General features: G+C 65.9%; 2 protein-coding genes across 6 annotated transcripts; both read right to left on the reverse strand.

The window, feature by feature from the left end:
* Positions 1-39: 39 nt before the first annotated feature.
* C8H8orf58 (chromosome 8 C8orf58 homolog) lies at positions 40-6,451 on the reverse strand. 5 transcript variants are annotated; one of them, XM_089302230.1, is made up of 7 exons: positions 5,716-6,451; positions 2,400-2,884; positions 1,966-2,106; positions 1,752-1,860; positions 1,521-1,630; positions 1,221-1,327; positions 40-834 (listed from the first exon to the last, which is right to left on the reverse strand). In XM_089302230.1, exons 1-7 carry the CDS (start codon positions 6,449-6,451, stop codon positions 723-725), a joined length of 1,800 nt encoding a protein of 599 aa, XP_089158356.1. In that variant the 3' UTR covers positions 40-722. The 5 variants fall into 5 exon arrangements, with proteins under 5 accessions (XP_089158356.1, XP_089158358.1, XP_051692708.2 ...); XM_089302232.1 differs by having other exon boundaries at positions 1,521-1,633; XM_051836748.3 differs by lacking the exon at positions 5,716-6,451 and adding an exon at positions 3,786-4,382 and having other exon boundaries at positions 1,521-1,633.
* On the reverse strand, positions 6,335-15,716 carry PDLIM2 (PDZ and LIM domain 2). Its single transcript, XM_008249871.5, has 10 exons — positions 15,561-15,716; positions 14,168-14,262; positions 13,582-13,733; positions 11,849-11,912; positions 11,614-11,765; positions 11,405-11,483; positions 8,630-8,712; positions 8,371-8,498; positions 7,540-7,657; positions 6,335-6,824 (listed from the first exon to the last, which is right to left on the reverse strand). Exons 1-10 carry the CDS (start codon positions 15,712-15,714, stop codon positions 6,647-6,649), a joined length of 1,203 nt encoding a protein of 400 aa, XP_008248093.3. The 5' UTR covers positions 15,715-15,716; the 3' UTR covers positions 6,335-6,646.
* Positions 15,717-17,471: the final 1,755 nt, after the last annotated feature.

Here is a 17,471-nt window from a genome sequence, read left to right on the forward strand (position 1 = left end):
CAAGGCACTTTGAGGCGGTTTAATCTCACTTGATCCTCATTACAAGACTGTGAGGTAGGTAGGGCTGGCATCACCCCGAGTGGGAGGCTGTGGCTCAGAGATCTGTCGCCGTGGGCCTCTGCTTTCAGCTCTGACGTGGTAAAGCCAGCAAGGAGCAGAGCAACCGAGAACTTCGACGTCCCGCGTGGTCCCAGACCCTCCCCGCTCAGGGTGCCCTGCTCCAGGGGCAAGACGCAACGCAGGGCGCAGACAAGCCAAAGCTGTCCCCTGGCCCCCGTGCAGGTGCAAGGACGCAAGTCGGTATCGGATCAGCTCACTGCCGTCTGGAGGTCAGTTCTTTCACAGCTCAGAAGGGCCAGAGGACCAGCGCTTGGGACGCATGATTCCAGCACAAGTGGTTGGGTCCAGCCAGTTGACACCACTGACGGCCCAGCAAAGACTGATAGATTATTGTGCATACACACAGCTGCAACGTGCTGGGCCCAGACGCATGCCACCGGCACCTGATAAATAAGTTTGTTCTCACGGTCTAAGCCGGGAGCTTCTGGCAAAGAGGGGGAGGCCTGGAGCCGCTGCGAGCTGTTGGCGGGAGAAAGACTCAGCCCTGAGCCCAGAGACAAGAACAGGCGGCGGCAGCCGATCCTTGGCAGTGCAGAGAAAGCAGCAGCGGGACCAAGGGCCAGGGAGGCTCCACCCGGGATCACCAGGTGCCCCAGGAGGGCTCAACATACAGAAAGGTTTTTGGCTCGTTGCTTCTTAGCCACTGAGGATGGCATATAGGTGTTCCGGTGGGGGTGGTACTGAGGCCCTTCAGGGAGGTCCCTAGACCCAGTCCTGTCAAAGAGAAGAGAAGAATCGAGGCTGGAAGAACCAAAGGAGTTGGGGTAGCATTGCTTAGCTTCGGTGCAAAATACAGACATCCCATTAGTTCCCCAGGGAGAACCGTTCAGTAGGACACACACACACTCCAGCATGGTCCACTCTGCCCACTGTGGAATCCTTTTTACCTCCCCCTTGCCCCGCCCACAGACCCAGGGAGGTGGCATAAATTTCAGCGGCAGGGGGGTGGGGGTTAAGATGAGGTGACTTCCCATATTCTGGTCCTGAGTACGTCACTGACTCACCCTGTGCGCTTTGGGAAAGCCACTGCCCTCAACCCCACACAGTCTCCAGTCTCCTCCCCCTCCCCCTGCCTCACCCAGGATGGGCACGGGACCCACCTTGACCCAGAACCACCAGGAGGGGCAAGGGGCTCCGGGTGTCGGGGGTTCCTCCAGCGGAGCCGGTTGAGCAAGACCTTGACCTTGTCCCAATGGGAGATGTCTCGCTGAGCAGAGGGCAAGGAGTCACCACAGAGCCCTCCCCCCCCACACACACCCCCAACAGAGCTCCCAGAGACAGCCACCAGCACAAGTCGTGGGCTGCAAACAGGAATCCCGTTGTTTGCTCGGGGTCTCTGGCCTCCGACCACCCCCAGCCCGGCCCACCCTACCACCTGCCCGCATGTAGCCACCAGCTACCTTATGTCCCTGAGAGGATGGGGAGTTAGCTGGCTCCACGGGGGCCTCCGGCAGCCTGGGAGGGTTGGCAGTGGGCACCCACACCTTTGGGGGTAAAGCGGCCTCCGCCCCTTCTGAGAGAGAATCAGGTAAGCCAGGGCCAGGAACAAGGAGCCACCCCTCGAGCTGTGGTTCGGGATCTTCTAGTGGGATGAGGAGCAGGACACAGAGGGTGACACAGCTGCGCCTCACCTGCCTGCCGTGTCTGGTGCAGCAGCTCCCACGGCCCCTGCACCCCGCTTCCCAGGCTGTCCGAGGAGAGAGGTGCAGGAGCCAGGGCCGACTCCTCCCCCTCGGGATCCTGTGTGCAGAAGAGGCAGGGTAATCAGGGCCGGGACGGAAGGGGCCGCTGCTGTCCCACCTCCGCCTCCCTTGCTCACTGAGTGCCCAGCTGGGACTCACTCACCCCGGGGAGCCTCTGGCTCCACAGCTGTAGGTAAAGCTGCTGGAGCCTGGCCAGCTGCTCCAGCACCAGGCACAGGTGTTCCAGGTAGCGAAGACCCTGCCCTGGGAGGCAGGCCCACGTTCCAGGCTCCAACTGCGCCACCTGTGGGAACACAGCCGGGTAGAGACCACTCGGCTCCCCAGCCGCCCACCTGCTCAGCCAGCCGGCAAGGGCGGAGTGGCGGGCAGAGGAGGAACACACAGCCAGCTGGGCGTGGCGCCAGGCAGGTCTCATACCTGCCCACCCCCTCTGCGGGGGTGCTACACACAGCTGGGAGTGGAGCGAGGCCAGAAGCCGTCAATTAGAGACAAGCACTGCCCCACCCCGAGAGAGCTCCAGGGAGAAGGGGAGGGGGTTGGGAGTCCCCACCTGCCCCCCTGCACCGGGACACTCACCACCTCTTCTTCTAGGCCTGCCTCTGGGTCGGTTTCTGCCCCAGTGCACTCCTGTTCTGTTGCTTCAAAAAGGTACACGCCACACTCAGGCTTGCCTGGTGGCTGCGGGGAGTCGCGCTGTCCTGCCAAGTCGGCAGGGGGAGGTGGGAGGCGGCGGGAGCGCTCCAACACCTGCTGCAGCTTCTGGCTGGCCAGCGTCCGGCCTCGCCGGGCGGGGGGCTCAGCGCTCCCGGCGGGCTCCAAGTCCAGAGAGTCCTGAGAAGAGGCAGGCAAGGTGGCCAGGGGGCTGTCCCCCACTGCCATCTCCACTCCCGAGTCCCGGGAGGCCAGTTTGAGAAGGGGCACCTGCCGCCGCAGGGCGCTCAGGTCGCCATCTCCCTTCCAGGAGCCCGAGGAGCGCGCGGGAGTAGCCTCTGCGATCCGGCGGTAGGTGCTGGCGACTCCCGGCGCTACGCAGCCACGTGCCAGGCCCTCCGCTGCCCCATCTGCAAATAGAATGAGCACCGCGCTAGGCGGGCGGTCCTCACTGCCCCCAGCATTCCCGGCGCCGGGAGGGGCGTCCTGTGCTGGGGGGAGGGCACCTGGCAGCCGGCCCCGCCCCCGGATCTGCGGCGCTTCTGAGGAGACATCCGAAGGGGTTGCCCTCACCGCAGGGATGTCAGCCGCAGGAGCCCCCTTGGCGATGTGGGGTGGCCACCCAGCTCCCTTGATGGCCACGCCTTCTGCGCCCCCCACCACCTCCAAAGTCGCCTGGAAACTCCAAGTCAAGGAGGGAGCAGGGCAAGTCTGGGATCCAATCTGCCCTCCGTGAGGATGCAAGAGAGGGTCTGTCCCTCCCGAGAGGCAGTGGTGAAAACAGCTACAGCCACCACTTCTTCGGTGGACCCAGAAACACTGGGGATTGGGGCAAGGACAAGCGAGGTGGAAGGAAGAGGAACCTGGCGCAGGCAGCAGGAACCCCAGGGACTGTCACCTGTGCACCAGGCCCCCCTCCGGGGGTGGTGCCCAGACCGGGCTGCCCACATCTCCCTGCCCGGCGCGCGGCACCAGGTGCCACCCGCGCCCCCTCCGGGCGCGGCGGCCTGTGGACTAGCAGGGAGGGGTCCGCCGCCGTGCGGGGCTTCGCGGAGCTGCCAGCCGCGGCGGGGTGGGGCGGGGTGGGGCGGGACGGCGGATCCAGACCTCCTCCCGCGCATGGGGAGGCTCCAGGTCGGGCGCGAACGGGAAGCGGACTCGGGGGAAGCGGGGGTAGCGTTGGCGACCGGTTTCATGCCCAGACCCGGAGGGGCTCCGCCGTGCGAGGCGTTCCCAGCCCAATCACTCGGCCCCTCCGAACCGGGAACGCGGAGAGGCTGCCCCTGCCCGAGTGCGAGAGGGGCGACTCACCCCGGCCGCCAAGCGGCTCCACGCCGTACACGCGCCGCCGGCCCCGCATGGCCCGCTCCGGGGTCCCGGCGCTCGCCCAGGCGGTGCCCGCCGCGTCCCCGCCGAGCGCCGGGACCGGGAGCGGCCCCCGGACACTCCCAGCGGGGGAGGGGCACGCAGGTGCGCGCGCGCAGGCGGGCGGGGTGGTCCGGGCCGCGAGCCGGATAGCACCTCCCTGCCCCGTCTCCACCGCGTCCCACCAGTGCCGGCTGGGGCTACCGTAAGGGCCCGCCGCGCCGCCCCTCTCGCCGGGCGCTTCCTGCCGCGCGCGCAAGCCCGGGAGGAAATGGGAAGAGAGCGTTGCCAGGCTCCCAGCGGCGGCGGAGGGGAAGGAAGGGGATGCTGCCTGCCTGGGGGGACCTTTCACTCCGTGCCTGGCCTTGCCTCTTCCAAAGTTGGGCGCGGGGGCTGGGGGAGAAGCGTGCAGCGCGGGGAGTAGCCTGGAGGCCGCAGGAGGGGGCCCGTGTCTCCCTAGGATGCTGCTGCCACTGCTTCCTGGTTTTAAATGGAGCCCAGGCAGGTAAACCACCAGGTGACCAGCCAGGGACTGGTGGCCTCTGAGCTCGCTCTCCCTGGACGAGGGTCAGGGCTGGGGAACCCTAACGGGGCCGAATGCCCTGGAGACAGCTAAGGGAGCAGGTGGACGTGCAAACTTGCACCTGGGCCTCTGGGGGGCGGGACTGGGGCCCCGGGGACCAGTGGCTGTTCACTCACTAGGAGGGAGAAGCCAATCTGCCTCACTCTGCACCCTCCTGGGGCCCTCCAACCGGACACACCCTCCCCGCCCCGCCCCCAGCGTTCTGCAGAGACCCACAAACCACCAGTTAGTTTCTGTGCCCTGTTGCTGGTGACATGGGGAGACTGTGGCCCAAAGCCACGCCCCAGGCAGGCAGGAGAGCCAAGAGCCTGAACCGCCTGCAAGCCCTGGTCCAACTCCACCCCACCCCTTCCCCACCGTCAGAGGGAAACCAAGAATGCCGGCTTGGCAGGAAGCGCTTTCCACCAGCCCAGGAGGCGGGCCGTGCAGCATCAAACCCCCAGCCATGCCGAACCCCAGCTCTGCCCTCCCTGGGTAGGAGGTGAGGCGGCCTGGGGGCCCCGGTGAGAGGGCGGGGAGGTGCAGGGAGGCAGCCCACGCGAATCCCGTCCCGAGTCTGCAGAACGTGGGTCTCTGCGGTGACTCCGGGACAAGAATGCATCTGGAAACAGGAAGCCAGGCCAGCAGGAATGCGGTGTCTCAGCACAAGCTTTGTGTGTGGCTCCCAAGGACTCCCCCACCCACGCCCCGACACAGGCTCCCCTCCCAACACCAGCGCCAGCTCAGGGCCACCCTGACACGGGGGCTGCGCACTTCCCAGCTTCCCTGCCACTTGCATTCTGCTGCCCTGGACTGGCATCCTGTGCCAAGCCTCCACCAAGTAGAGGGCTCCATGGCCCTGCGTGCCTGCAGCATCTACCAGCCTCTGAGCCACGCAGGAGGAATGGGAGGGGCGGCACAGCCACCCACCCCTCGCTGCGCACCTGGCCAAGTGAGCAGCTGCCCCGAGTTCCTGACCACGCAGGCAGTGGCCTGGGGCCAGCCATGCCTAGGAGCCCCTGCACTCCCCATGGGGAAGTCCCAGCTCCAGGAAGCAGGTTTCCTGCAAGCTTGGCACTTAGCATGGCCCTCGGAGGAGGCAGGACAAAGCCAAGAGCAGCTGGAGAGGGCCGGGGGCCAGGCTGACCTCCCTTGGTGGCCGGCAGGAGCTGTGGCTTTTCCCTTGACCACCTGTGTCCTCCCCAAAGTCCACAGCCCCCTGGATGCCAGCTTCACAGGCAGCCTCACTCCCGACCTGTCCTTGTCCTGCATAGCATCAGCCCACCCCTTCCAATCTGTCAGATCCCCACTTACAGTTGTCAAGGTGAAGTTCAAACCCCTGGCAGTCTGTCATTGACCATGATGCCCAGCCCATCACCAAGTGTGCCGGTGGATCAGTGGGAACCTCCTCGCCATAGGCAGCACCTGGCACTAGGTGGCGCCAAAGAGGCTGCCCCATTTCTGCCCAAGACTCTAGCCAGACTCCCCAGCAGGCCGGCCGCCTTGATCTTCCCCATAAAAATAAAGGCTGGTCCTCAGGCAGCCATCCAGGCAAAAGTTGAGACGATGATATCAAGGTGTAAATTATATCACCAGGTGCCTGAGGAGGCACCACAGTGGGTGCCAAGATCCCCTCCAAAGGCAGCCAGATAAGCACCAAGCTGCCACCAGCGCTGGCTTTGATCTTTCCTGTGAGAACAGGGCTGGGGCTGCTGCACCGGCCTCTGGATCCAGGACAGGTACCCCCAGGCCAGGCCCCGGGGGTTGGGGGGCTTTGGGGGCTCTGCTGCTTCCATCCCAGGCAAGGCCACCCGCCATGGCCTATCCGCGATTGTCTCTGGTGAGCATCTTCCACGGGGAGTGTTGGGAAGGTGGCACTGGGCTGGGGGTCCCCGAGGGAGGGGCGGGGAAGGAGAGAGAAGCAAGGTGTCTCTTTTGTGCTTGTGTGCATGTTTACGGAGCGCATATGACCAGCGTTACACAGGGAAGAACAAAGAACTGCTAGCACTTCGCTCTCCTCTGAGATACCTCCCAGCATCCCACCCCGCATTTGCCAAGATGTCAAAGGCAGCAGCCAACTCAGCCTGGGGAACAGGGCCTGCCCTGCAGGGGCGAAGATGCCAGGAAGGTGAGGCTGCCTCGGCACCTGCAGCCCGAGACAGGTCCCAGCCCTGGACTTCACCCAGTCAGGCCCACGCTTAGTTCCCGGGAGGAGCCGCCACCTGCCGTGGCCCCTTCTGTGGGCTCAGGCCCGGGAGCCGAGGGCCGGGGCTGTGGAGTAGCGCTGGCGGGCGTGCTTCTCACAGAACAGCTCGTCGCCCACCCAGAAGTGCCCTCGCATCTTCAAGTTCAAGCCGCAGTCCGTGCAGGTGTAGCAGCCGGCATGGCGGTACCTCCCCTCCTGGATGCGCACGGCCTGGTTCCTGCAGGAGAGGGAATGGTTCCTGCTGGGAGGCCACCACCGCCCTGGAGCCTGGGACGACCCTACAGCCTCAGCGACATGACTCCACCTGCACTCAGTAATCTCCTTCCACCCCCCACCACGCCTGCGCACAGCCGCACATCAGTCCCCGCACGGACTGACAAACCCGGCCAGATTTTCTCGGTTTGCAAGGGAGAAGTGGTACCCAAAGTGTGACCCCAGCTCCTGGGACTGGCAGCGCCAGCATTAGAAGTGCCAGTCTCACCGGGGTACGCGTCACAGTGCAGAAACTTAGCCTGCTGCTCGGAACACCACACGTCACACATAGGAGTTCCAGCTGATCTGCTGTGAGTCAGCTTCCTGTTAGTGCACCCAGGCTCAGCACTCGAGTTCCTGCCACCCATGGACGAGACCCCTGGAGGGAGCTCCTGGCTCCTGGGTTTGGCCTGGCCCAGCCACTAGTAGTTGCAGGCATTTGGGAAGGAGCCAGCAGATGAAGATTTCTCTCTCTCTCTCTCTTTCTCTCTCTCTCTCTAACACAGCAGCATCTCAGATTCCTCTGGGGACAAGGAAGAAAGAAGCCAGCCCAGGCAGCCCCAGGACGCTGCAAATAACCCCTCGCAAGGCCACACAGGAGCTTCCCTCTGGGCTCCCTGGCTGTGCTGCCCGCCTGCTGCTGCTGGCCCCTGGTGGGCCCGGCCCTGCCCCCCACTCACGCGATGCTGGTGCCACACTTCTCGCACGTGTGGAGCTTGGGTGGGGTGGCCAGGGCCCTGGCGGTGGGCAGGGAGGACTGGGGGCTCAGCGAGCTGGGCAGGAAGGCAGGTGTGCCGCCTAGAGGGACAGACAGACAGACACATGGGAGCTCATCCACCGGCCGCAGCAGCGCCGGTAGCACGGGCTGACGCCGGCTGTGGAGCAGGGATGGAGCAAGGCAGGGCAAAGACAGGCCGAGGCCACATCTGCCCGTCTAACGGCGCTGGGGAGCAGCCGAGCCCAGGGTCTGGCAAGCGGAGCTGACGGTCCCACTCCCGAGACCTGGGAGCGACGCTAGGAGCAGATAACACTGCCAGCCCCGCTGCACGGCTGGGAAAGGGCTTTTCCATGCACCACCACCCCCAAGGCCTCGGCCAAGGACACCGACATTCCCGTGGCAGTCGACACCCGCCTGCACTGGCCTGTCCCACCACCGTTCTGCCTGTGCACACGGCCACGCCCAGAGCCTGCGGCTGCTCCCTGCCACCATCTTAAGGCTGCTTGTGGAAGTCTTGATATCTTTTCTCCCAGGGCCACATCAGACCCCTCCTCCTCCAAGAAGGCCTCCTTGGAGACCCCCACCCCCACCCTGGCCCACCACCGGCCATCACCATTCCCTTGGTGCCTTCCCGGGGCCCAGGAGGCTCTGCTTCCTACCTCTGGGTGCACACCGGGCCAGCCCTCCCACACCGGATGCACCCACAGGCGGGGAGCTGGCCCCCACCCAGTCCCACTGGTGGACACCTACAGGACGCCTGACACCCATGCCGGAGCCGCCGCCGGGGCCTCACCTCTCTCCTCAGCCTCCAGGGCTTCCTGCAGGAGCCGGAAGGAGCTAGACTGCCGGGGCGCCAGGCGCGACTCCCGGTTCTCTTGCAGCATCTTGAAGACTTCGGAGTCCTCCTCCAGGAGGTCTACACTGCAGGACGCGGGGCGGCCCCGCCGTCAGCCCGAGCCCAGGGGCAGAGGGCTGTGTCCCAGGAGCCCGAGGAAAGCTGAGGGGCTCAGAGGGGAGGGGACCCCACCCAACCCTCCAGGGCCCGCCAGTACCTGAGCCTGGGGCTGGAGGAACGGGGCCGGGGCGAAGCAGGCAGCACCAGCACCGCCGAGTCACCAGCGCGGCCCTGGCCGGCCTGAGGGGAGGAGCGAGCGGGGAGGAGTCAGCGGCCGCAGCCTTTGGCCCACCACGCAGCCCTGTGGGTCTCAAGCCCAGCTGTTCCCAGGCCCAACAGCAGAGGGCTCCCGGCCCTTGGTGACCAGCAGGCTCCAGGGCTGGCGCACAAGGGCTGCTGGGGTCCTGGGTGGGGCAGTCAGCACCCAGCAAAGCCGGCATGGGCAGGGAGAGGGAAGGGGGCCGCAAGGGGACTGGACGTGGGGCAAGATGCAGCTGGCAGGCAGAGAGTCCCCACCATCCTCCCCCTGTCCTGCCCAGTCTGCGACGCCTTGCTGGGTATTCCCAAAGACGCAGCCCCCCGGAGCCTGGTCCCTCCCCCACGGACCCATTCCCTAGGCAGGGAGCAATGGGAACATAAAGGGGTGGGGGGCGGGACCCCCAGGATGGGCCAGGGAGCACTGGCGAGCCAGCCAATGGAAGAGGACGCTCGGGGACAGCTGGGAGGGCCTTGTGTACAGGTTCCCGGGAAGCCACTGTTCTCACTCCATATCTGTCCACCAGGACCAGGCTGACCCCGGGTGGGCCACTGTACTTTCTAGAAGGGTACCACCACGAGGGCTGGTGCTAGCAGACACCACACCACCTGCCCCTGCCGTCACTGACACAGAGGGGACCCCTCATGTCCGAGCCCAGGCAAGCTGCCCCCTCCTCGCCTGCCCAGCGAGCGTGTGGGTGGAGCCAACACTTCTCACAGCGCGTTGAGGGTGTCGGTGAGTGGGGGAGGGGCGGGGACAGGTGGAAGAAGGCCAGGAGACATTCTGCGGTTAGACAAGCTTGGGAAATGCAGAGTGTGGAGTGTGTTTCTTTCACAGTGACCCCCGAGAGGGAGGGAGCTAGGGGGCCTGTGGCTCCTTGTGGGAGCCTCACTGGCAGACCCGAGTGGAAGCTCCACGGAGTGAAGAATTCCTGGTTTCCCACCGCTGCATCCCCAGGGGCTAGGAAGGCGCCTGACATCGAGCAGCTGCTCCAGAACAGGAGGGAGCTCAGAGCGTCGTCTGCCCCTGGCCAGCTCCTGCTCCTCCCTCTGCAGGGTTCAACACAGACGGCCACACTTCCGGCCCCGGCCATGAAGATGCCCCTTGGGACGCCTGCATCCCTTAGCAGACTGCCTGGACCCATTTCCAATTCCAGCTCCCTGCTCATGCACACCCTGGAAGACAGCAGGGGATGGCCCAAGCGTTCGGATCCCTTCCACCTCTACGGGAGACCCGGGCTGAGTTCCTGGCTCCCAGCTTCCTCGTGGCCCAGGCCTGGCTGTCATAGGCGTTTAGGGAGCAAACGGGCAGATGGGAGATTTCTCTGTGCTTCTGTCTGTCACACTTTGCCTTTCAGATATGGTTTCAAGCGTATTCACAAATTAACACACAGGCACACACACATGCATACACACGCGCACACACGCACACAGGTTGCTGCCTCCATCCGAGTCCAGTTCCAGATGTCCAGGTTGGGGCCTCAAAATTTACGTTCCTGAAAAGTCTTAGGTGCTTCTGCTCCTGGCTTGGGGGCAAAGCCCCCTTTGTTGGGCCTGGGGCATCATGGGAAGGAACCCAGGAAGGCCGGGCCCCCAGCAGCCACAAGGACCTAACCCTAACCCTAACCCTTAGCTTAGAGGAGCCAGGCTGGTTGGGGCCCCAGGCCAAGCTCATTCCCAGTGTGTCCTAGGCCCAAAGCTTCCCCTCAGAAAAAATCCCCACTCCCACCCCAAACTCGCGCCGCGGTCTCTCCACCCCCCCAGCGTATCCAGCGGCTGCTCCTCCTGTCCCATCCTCATGCCACCCGGCCCTGATGCAGCCTTCTGGGTGGAGGCGGGCAGCCCACACGCCCCCCCCCCCCCAGCCTCCTGCTTCTGTAATTAATACCACGGCGGTGAGTGCTTAATTGTTCCAAAATTGTTCCGCACGTCTGTCTTATCTCCACAGTTGCATGTAAGGCAGTTTAAAGACCGGCAACCCACGGGATCCCCTCTCTCCACGCACAGCCGGGCCAGCTGGCCATGAGGGAGGCACTCCAGAGCCTCCCCCGGCCACCCCCACCCCAGGCTCTGCCGTCTGGAATGCGCCATCTCCTGAGGTAGGATTCCAGCAGCTGGGCTCCATCTCCTCCACCCCCAAGGCTGGACCTGCCCCCAGCAGCTGTGGCCCAGGGCTGTGGGCCACCTCACCCCCTCACCTCCCTACCCCTGCCCTTGAGTAGAGAAATACCACAGGGGTGGGGTGGCCGTCACCAGTGGGAGCGGGCGAGCCTCTCCGGGGCTGGGGGCTGGGGGCAGACAGAGGCAAAGCCAAGGGCAGCCTGAGGCAGGACCACAGTCCCACAGGGGGTTCTTCAGGCCGAGTCAGAGAGGAAGAGGGGGGCCGAGGGCCGGGAGTCAGGGGCAGATAGCAGGACTGGAATGGAGAGGAATGCGATGCAGAGCTGCAGCCCGGGCCCAGAGGGAACCTTCCAACAACAGCAGCAAAAGTATTTCAGCTCCAGCCCAAGAGAAACACACGGAGAAGGGAGGACGCCAGCAGGCCCGGGAAGGAGGAGGAGGAGGAGGACTGGCTGCCCGTGTGGCCCCCACCAGAGGCAGCGGCCGTCCTGGCTTGGGCAGGAGCCTCCCAGGGAAGGCGAGCTGCTTCTGTCTCTTCCCCTCCAGGTAGCCTTACCTGTCGGCTCCCGGGGTGGCCCCCGTAGGACACGCGGTCGGCAGCAGTGAGGTGTGTAGCATGTGCCAGACTCTGGAAACTGAGACATGGGGAAGGGATGGTGTGTGTGTGCACCCAGGAGCAACAGGGGGCGGCACTGGGGGTCCCCCAGACATGGCCGCCACCGCCAAGACACTGACTAGAGGGCAGGGCCGGAACTGGTAGCTCACCTGCGGCTGACCATGCCCTCTTGGGCGAGGGTGTGTGAGCTGGTGGGGGGCGGTGTGGAGAAGGGGCTGCCTGCCCGGGGGCTGAGGGAGGCGGGGCTGGAGCAGGCGGACCTCAGTGAGGACTGGCTGCCACTCTGTGTCCTCACGGAGCCCTGTGGAGAGAGGGGCCTGGGGAAGCATCTCACCCTCGCCCCCCGCGCTGCTGCTCCGTCCTGGTTGCAAGGCACTTGCTTACCTGGAAGCGAGACGCCAGCACTTCCACGTCCCCATTGGCTTGCCCAGTCGAGGCAGCCTGAGACCTGGGAGGAGGGGTAAGGGAGGGGGCGTCACAGGGGTCCTGGGACCCTCACCCACCAGCTGCGCTGCTGTCCCCAGACCTGAGTGTCAACCCTGGGACGGCTCAGGCACCAGGTGGTCAACTTTCAGATGCCAGAGTCCAAACCAACCCGCCATGCTCAACACCCCCCATGGTTTCGCAAAAAAGATGGCTGCCTTGGTGCCAAGGAGCAGGGAGAGAAACGGTTGGCTGGCTCCAAGGCCGTTATGCACGCCCACCCCCTTTTTTTCCACTTCATCTGGACTTTGTCACTGGGCCAGCAGCACTTCATAGATCAGTGCTGGCCAGGAAAGATGGCCGGCTTCATGGGAACAACCGTTCATACTGCAGCCACGAGCGGCTGCAGCCAGCGAGGGGAGCCAGTAGGCCCCAGCCGCCCCACTCAGACACGGCCCCACCGCAGCTGATGCCCAGAGCACGTGTGCCAGGGTCACCCACTGTCCCTCCCCCAGACCCCCCTCCCTCCGACACCAGCCGTGGAAGGACCTGGAGAGGCAGTGGGACAGGGCCCACCTCCCCAGGGACCCCGGCCCGGGAGGCCTGCAGAAAGCCAGGAGCTGAGGGCGGGAGCGAGGGCGCGGCTGAGCCCACCGCTCCCCAGCCTCACGACACTGTCGCTGGGCCACCGGCCGATTCCCAGGGGTCCAGTCAGCCGCAGCCTCGCCCGGGGAGGGCTGTGGCAGCCCCCGCCCGGATTCTGCTCACTGATTAGGGCTTCTGAGCACCACGTGGTCTCCCAGGGGTCTTGGAAGGAGTGAGAAGGGAGGATCCCACAAGAGAAGGCGTGCAGGGGGTGGCCGGGCCCCCTTGTTGCTGGGGTGGTTCCTTCCGAGGAAGTGACAGCGCGCCTGTAGCTCCCACCCCTCCTTTGCCCCACACAGCAGCCCCCTGAAGACCCCAGTCCCATCCTCAGATGCCACCACGTCCCCTCCTCTCCCCTTCCTCCGGGCTCCACCCTGCAAGCATGCAGGGGCCGGAGCGGCCCAGCCAGGGGCCGGGGCCAGGGCGGCAGCCTCTGCAGCTGGGTGGCAAGGGGGCAAGGAGAGGCAGGCGGCTCTAACTCGGGCTCCAGGGCTCTCCCGACTCAGGAATCTCCTGGCGTTTCTGCTCTGTGACTCACCGCCACCCCTCACCTCTGCCAGCCACCTGTTCCCCCCACGGCGGCGCTGGCCTCCAGGCCCCTGATGCTGGCAGCCTGGGAAGGTGCCTTCACTAAGGAGGGCTCAGGGTGGCGCTGGGTAGGGAGGGGTGCTCTCGGAGCCCCACCCCTCTGGGGGCAGGGGTCCCGGATGCCCAGCCTAGGGTACACCTCTCCCAGCGTCTCCTCTCTTCAGCCCACTCCACACCCACACCCTGTACCTTGCACACTCTTGGGAACCAGTCAGACCCGGGCTTCCAGGAGGCTGTGCCAGCTCACCCTGCCCAGCCTGTGGCTGTGTGCCCAGCCCAGCGCCCACCTCGCCCAGCTGGACGGGGACACTCTCAGCCCAGCTGGTCTCCCTCTGCCCTCCAGTGGAGCCCGAAGCTGGTCTCCTCGGGCAGACAGGGCCAAAGGGCCCAGGAAGGCCACAAGGGGTTAGAGCCCTAGGCTGCGGGCAGGTGCTGTGCGCAGACCAGAGGGAGGGGCCTACCGCTCGAGCTGCAGCCGCAGGGGTGAGGGGCTCTGCCGGATCTTGCTCTGGGCCTCTGCATGCAGCATGCCTTCCGCCCTCTCCCCGTTGATGGCCACGATGATGTCTCCAGGCCGGAGGTCAGCAGCCTGGGCCTTGCCTCGTTCAGTTACCTACAGGGGATGAGTTTCAGGTGCCCTCGGAGCAGGGGCAGCGGGGAGGGGACTTCCTGCTCTGCCCACCGCCCCCCAACCAGAGCCCACCCAGAAGGCGGCGTCAGTGAGCAGCCCCTCCCGCCCTGGCCTCTGGCGGACACCTCCCCAGCAATGTGGGGTGGCGGAATTTCAGGTGCTTGTGGGTGCTTGGAAATACTTTTGGATAGAGAGAGCCCTGCCCGTGCAAATCGCACCTTGCAGGCAGCTCTACCTGCAAACAGGCTGGGCCAGGCCTGGGCCAGGGGCATTCGGCTACCAACTCCGGGTGCCCTTGATCTCCCACCACCCCAAGTGGCTGCCAGCAGGTGCGGGGTTAGTGGCCCACGCCCTGTCCCTCCCAGAGCAGCCTGTTCCCAAAGCGGCCACCCCTCACCGTGCAGCCCCTGGCTCACCTTGGTCACCATGATGGGCGCATGGAAATCCCGGCCCCCTGTGATGCGGAAGCCCCAGGGCGCCGGCCCCACCACATCCACGGTCAGTGCCATACCTGGGGGAAGGGGAGGAGCAGATAGCTGGAGCCCACTCCCCCAGCCCACCCCAGAAACCCCGTCAGATGGCCGGGCAGAGGCACAGAGGTGGCTGGGGAAGGGGTGGGGGGCAGGTCCCAGCGCCACCCATCACGTCACAGAGGAAGTGACGAAGTCCCTCCCTCACCCAGTTTCACTTCCCCCCACCCTGGGAAGCCACCAAGTTCCCCTTCCCGCAGTCTTTAGCCAGTGGCTCCCGGGAGGCTGCTGTCTGGGATGCCAGGCAGGGGTCTGCGGGAAGGGAAGATAGGGGTGACAGGTGGCAGGAGAGGTCGCCACTGCCCCCCTTACCCCTCCTCCACCACCAAGGCAGAGTCCCGCTGGGGCTTGCTTCCTGTCCCCAAAACCCACAGCACAAGACACTTCCTCCCGCTGCGGAGGGGCGGGCAGGTGGCGGCCGTGAGAGGGCAGGGCTCCGGCACAGCAGTGACAGCCACAGAACAGAGTGGCCCGCCACAGACGATACCAGGGACCGGGCTGTGTCTCCCCGAGGGACCTCCTGGCTGCCTGCCCAGCCCCTGAGAGTGCGGTTCAGACGGGCAGGAGCAGGGCCTTCCACCTCCCCCGGGGGCCCGCTGCTCTCTGAACAGCCCCTCCCGCCAGGAGACCAGGGCTCTAGAGCCAAGCTGGGCACACCCAGCCTCTGGGGCCGGGCAACACAATGAAGGGACAGATGCCACCTCCTCGCGGGGGCACAGGCCTCCTGTCCACTGCCCCTTTGGCCGGGCAGGGGAGTGTCCTCACAGAGCAACCCTGTAGGACTTCCTGAGCCTCTAGGTCTGGAGCCAGGAGCCAACCCAGGCAGGAAGCTGCAATGCCAGGCTTGGCACCACCCAGCCCGGCACTCATCCTCGGGCTGCCCCTGGGACGTCCAGAACTCACGGGTGCTGCCAAGTCCCTGAGGACACCAGGGTCCCCAGCACGCAGGGGGCCACCTGGGCCCGCAGGTCTGTCGCCCCATGCCCTCCCCAGGCCGGGAGGCCCCGAGGCCGGACGCTGGCGGCTCGCAGCCGCGCTGAGTTTCTCGGACCTTTGAGCCGGCCGTGGACTCCGCGCCGCGGGGAGGTGCCCGGCCCGTCCGCCCGGCTCTCCCGGTTCCGGAGCCTCCCTGCCTCAAAGGCCAAAGGACCCCGCGCGCCCCAGGGTGCTGGAAGAGGAGCGCCCTGGTCAGGGAGACCCCAGCCCCCAGGGACTGGAGAAGCCGGCGCCGGGAAGAGCGTTGGCGGCGCGGAGGGCGCGCAGGTGGGTGTGCGCTCACCTGGATGCGGCTCACCTGTAGGGCTGGGCGGCCCGGCCCGGGAAGGGAAGGCCAGGAGGGAGGCAGGGTGAAAAGGCAGCGCGGCTCGAGCCGCCGCCGTCTGCGCGGCTCTGGGGAGAGCCCGCCCGGGGCTCCGGGACCTGCCTCCACCCATGTGATCCCGGGGCCGCCCCTGGCCCGGGAAGCCGCCTCCTCCGCGCCGCCGAGCCGGGGCGCTGCCGCCGGCTCAGACTCCGCCCTAAGCCCCTCGGGCTTCGGCGGTCCAGCCCGAGGTGCCCGCATCTTGCCGACCGCCCCGGAGCGCATCTCGGAGAGCCGGTGCCGTGCCAGGTCCCGCGCCCTCTTCGCGCGCCGCCTCGACCCCCGCAAACCCCGAGCCGGGGCCCGCCCCTCCGCCCTCCCTGAACGCCCACGGGCCGCTGCGGCTCTTTCCCGCACAACTGCCCGCGCCTCGGGAGAGACGCGGATTCCTGGCTGGGGCTCCCCACGGATGCTTTCCCATCCCCGCTGCCCCACCTCACCCTCTCTGCCGGGACCTGCATCCCCACCCCCACCCGCAACCACCTGGGCCCCGGGACCACAGGTGGCAGCTCGGGGAGGAGGAGGCTGTGACCATACCTGGCAACCTGCGCCCTGGGGGCCCCGCGGCCTCCTGGGTCTGCGCTGGTGGCCGTGGCCGGCTGGTCTGTCTTTAGGGAGCACAGCTGTGGGTACAGCTGTAACTCGCCTGCCTCAGCAGTGAGTCATTCCTCTCCTGACCTGCAGGTGCCCTGTGTCATTCTCCCAGGGCTCCTCCAGCGAGGCCACCTCCCCTCTGTCCTGGGTGTGTAAACCGCTCTCCCGTGGTGGACTAGTCCCATGCCTCCCGCATGGCCACCTTGCCGCGTACACCTGTTCTACTTCCCTAAGTAGCCAGGAGAGAGCAGCAAACTGCCTGCAGGGTAAGCCCAGCCTTGGGGTCCCTCAGCTGCCACACCTGCCTCTTTCCAGCTGTGTGGCCTTAGGCAGCTTCCTCAGCGCCCCGTGCCTCAGTTTCCCTACGTGTAAAATGGGGATCATGCACACCTTAGTCCCGCCCCCCACGTTGTGCAAACTGCTCTTCTTTAGGCACAGCCCAAGGATGTCTGAAAGCTATAGGCCAGAGCCCCCGCCCAGCTCCTGCAGGGGGTGGGGGACATCCACCCACTCAGTTCATTCCCCCCACTCATTCCACAGGTGCCAAGTGCCAGGCTCTGGAAGCCAAGCAGGGACCCACACTGCTTCTGCTGTGCTCTGCTTTCTAGAAAGTTCTAGAGTTTTCTGCCCCGTGGCTTGTGCAGTCACTAAACCCACCACCAAGTGGGTGGAGCTACCCCCCCCAGTACACAGGAGGGCTGTCTTGCTGGGGGCGACTCTGGCCCTCGTCTCGGATGGGGTGAGCTATGCCCGGTAGCCCCTGGCTCTCCTTTGCCCTCGCGTCTCATGCCAGGTGGGGGCACAGGCGTGGCCATCTTACAGGCAGGGCCGCGGCGGTGGGCGGCCCCAGGCACAAGGTTTGTTTGCAGAGGAGCCCGGGGCCCCAGCACAGACAGGGGGTGGATTTGCTTTCTGTTGCGAGGAGGAAGAAGCCTCAAGCCGGCTACGATTTATACAAGGGCACCAGGGAACATAAACAGAGTAGGAGGGGACAGGCCATCACAGGCCAGCAGTGCCTGGACACTGTCCAGCCTGGGCTGACCCTGGCACCTGAGAGGCCAGCCTGGTGAGGGCAGTGAGGACGGGCGTAGCTGGGTGGAGCAGGCCCCGTGGGTTTCATTCCGAAAGCTGCTTAATCCAGCGCAGGGGGGGGCGGGGGGGCCACTCCCAGACTCCAGGAATCTGCCAGGGCCGGCCCCTCCCCTCCACCTTGACAGAGCCAGGCCCCACCCCTCA

The sequence above is a fragment of the Oryctolagus cuniculus genome, chromosome 8 (assembly GCF_051225735.1).
Source record: "Oryctolagus cuniculus isolate XC-2025 breed Fujian yellow rabbit chromosome 8, ASM5122573v1, whole genome shotgun sequence".
In the NCBI taxonomy this organism is placed as follows: domain Eukaryota; kingdom Metazoa; phylum Chordata; class Mammalia; order Lagomorpha; family Leporidae; genus Oryctolagus; species Oryctolagus cuniculus.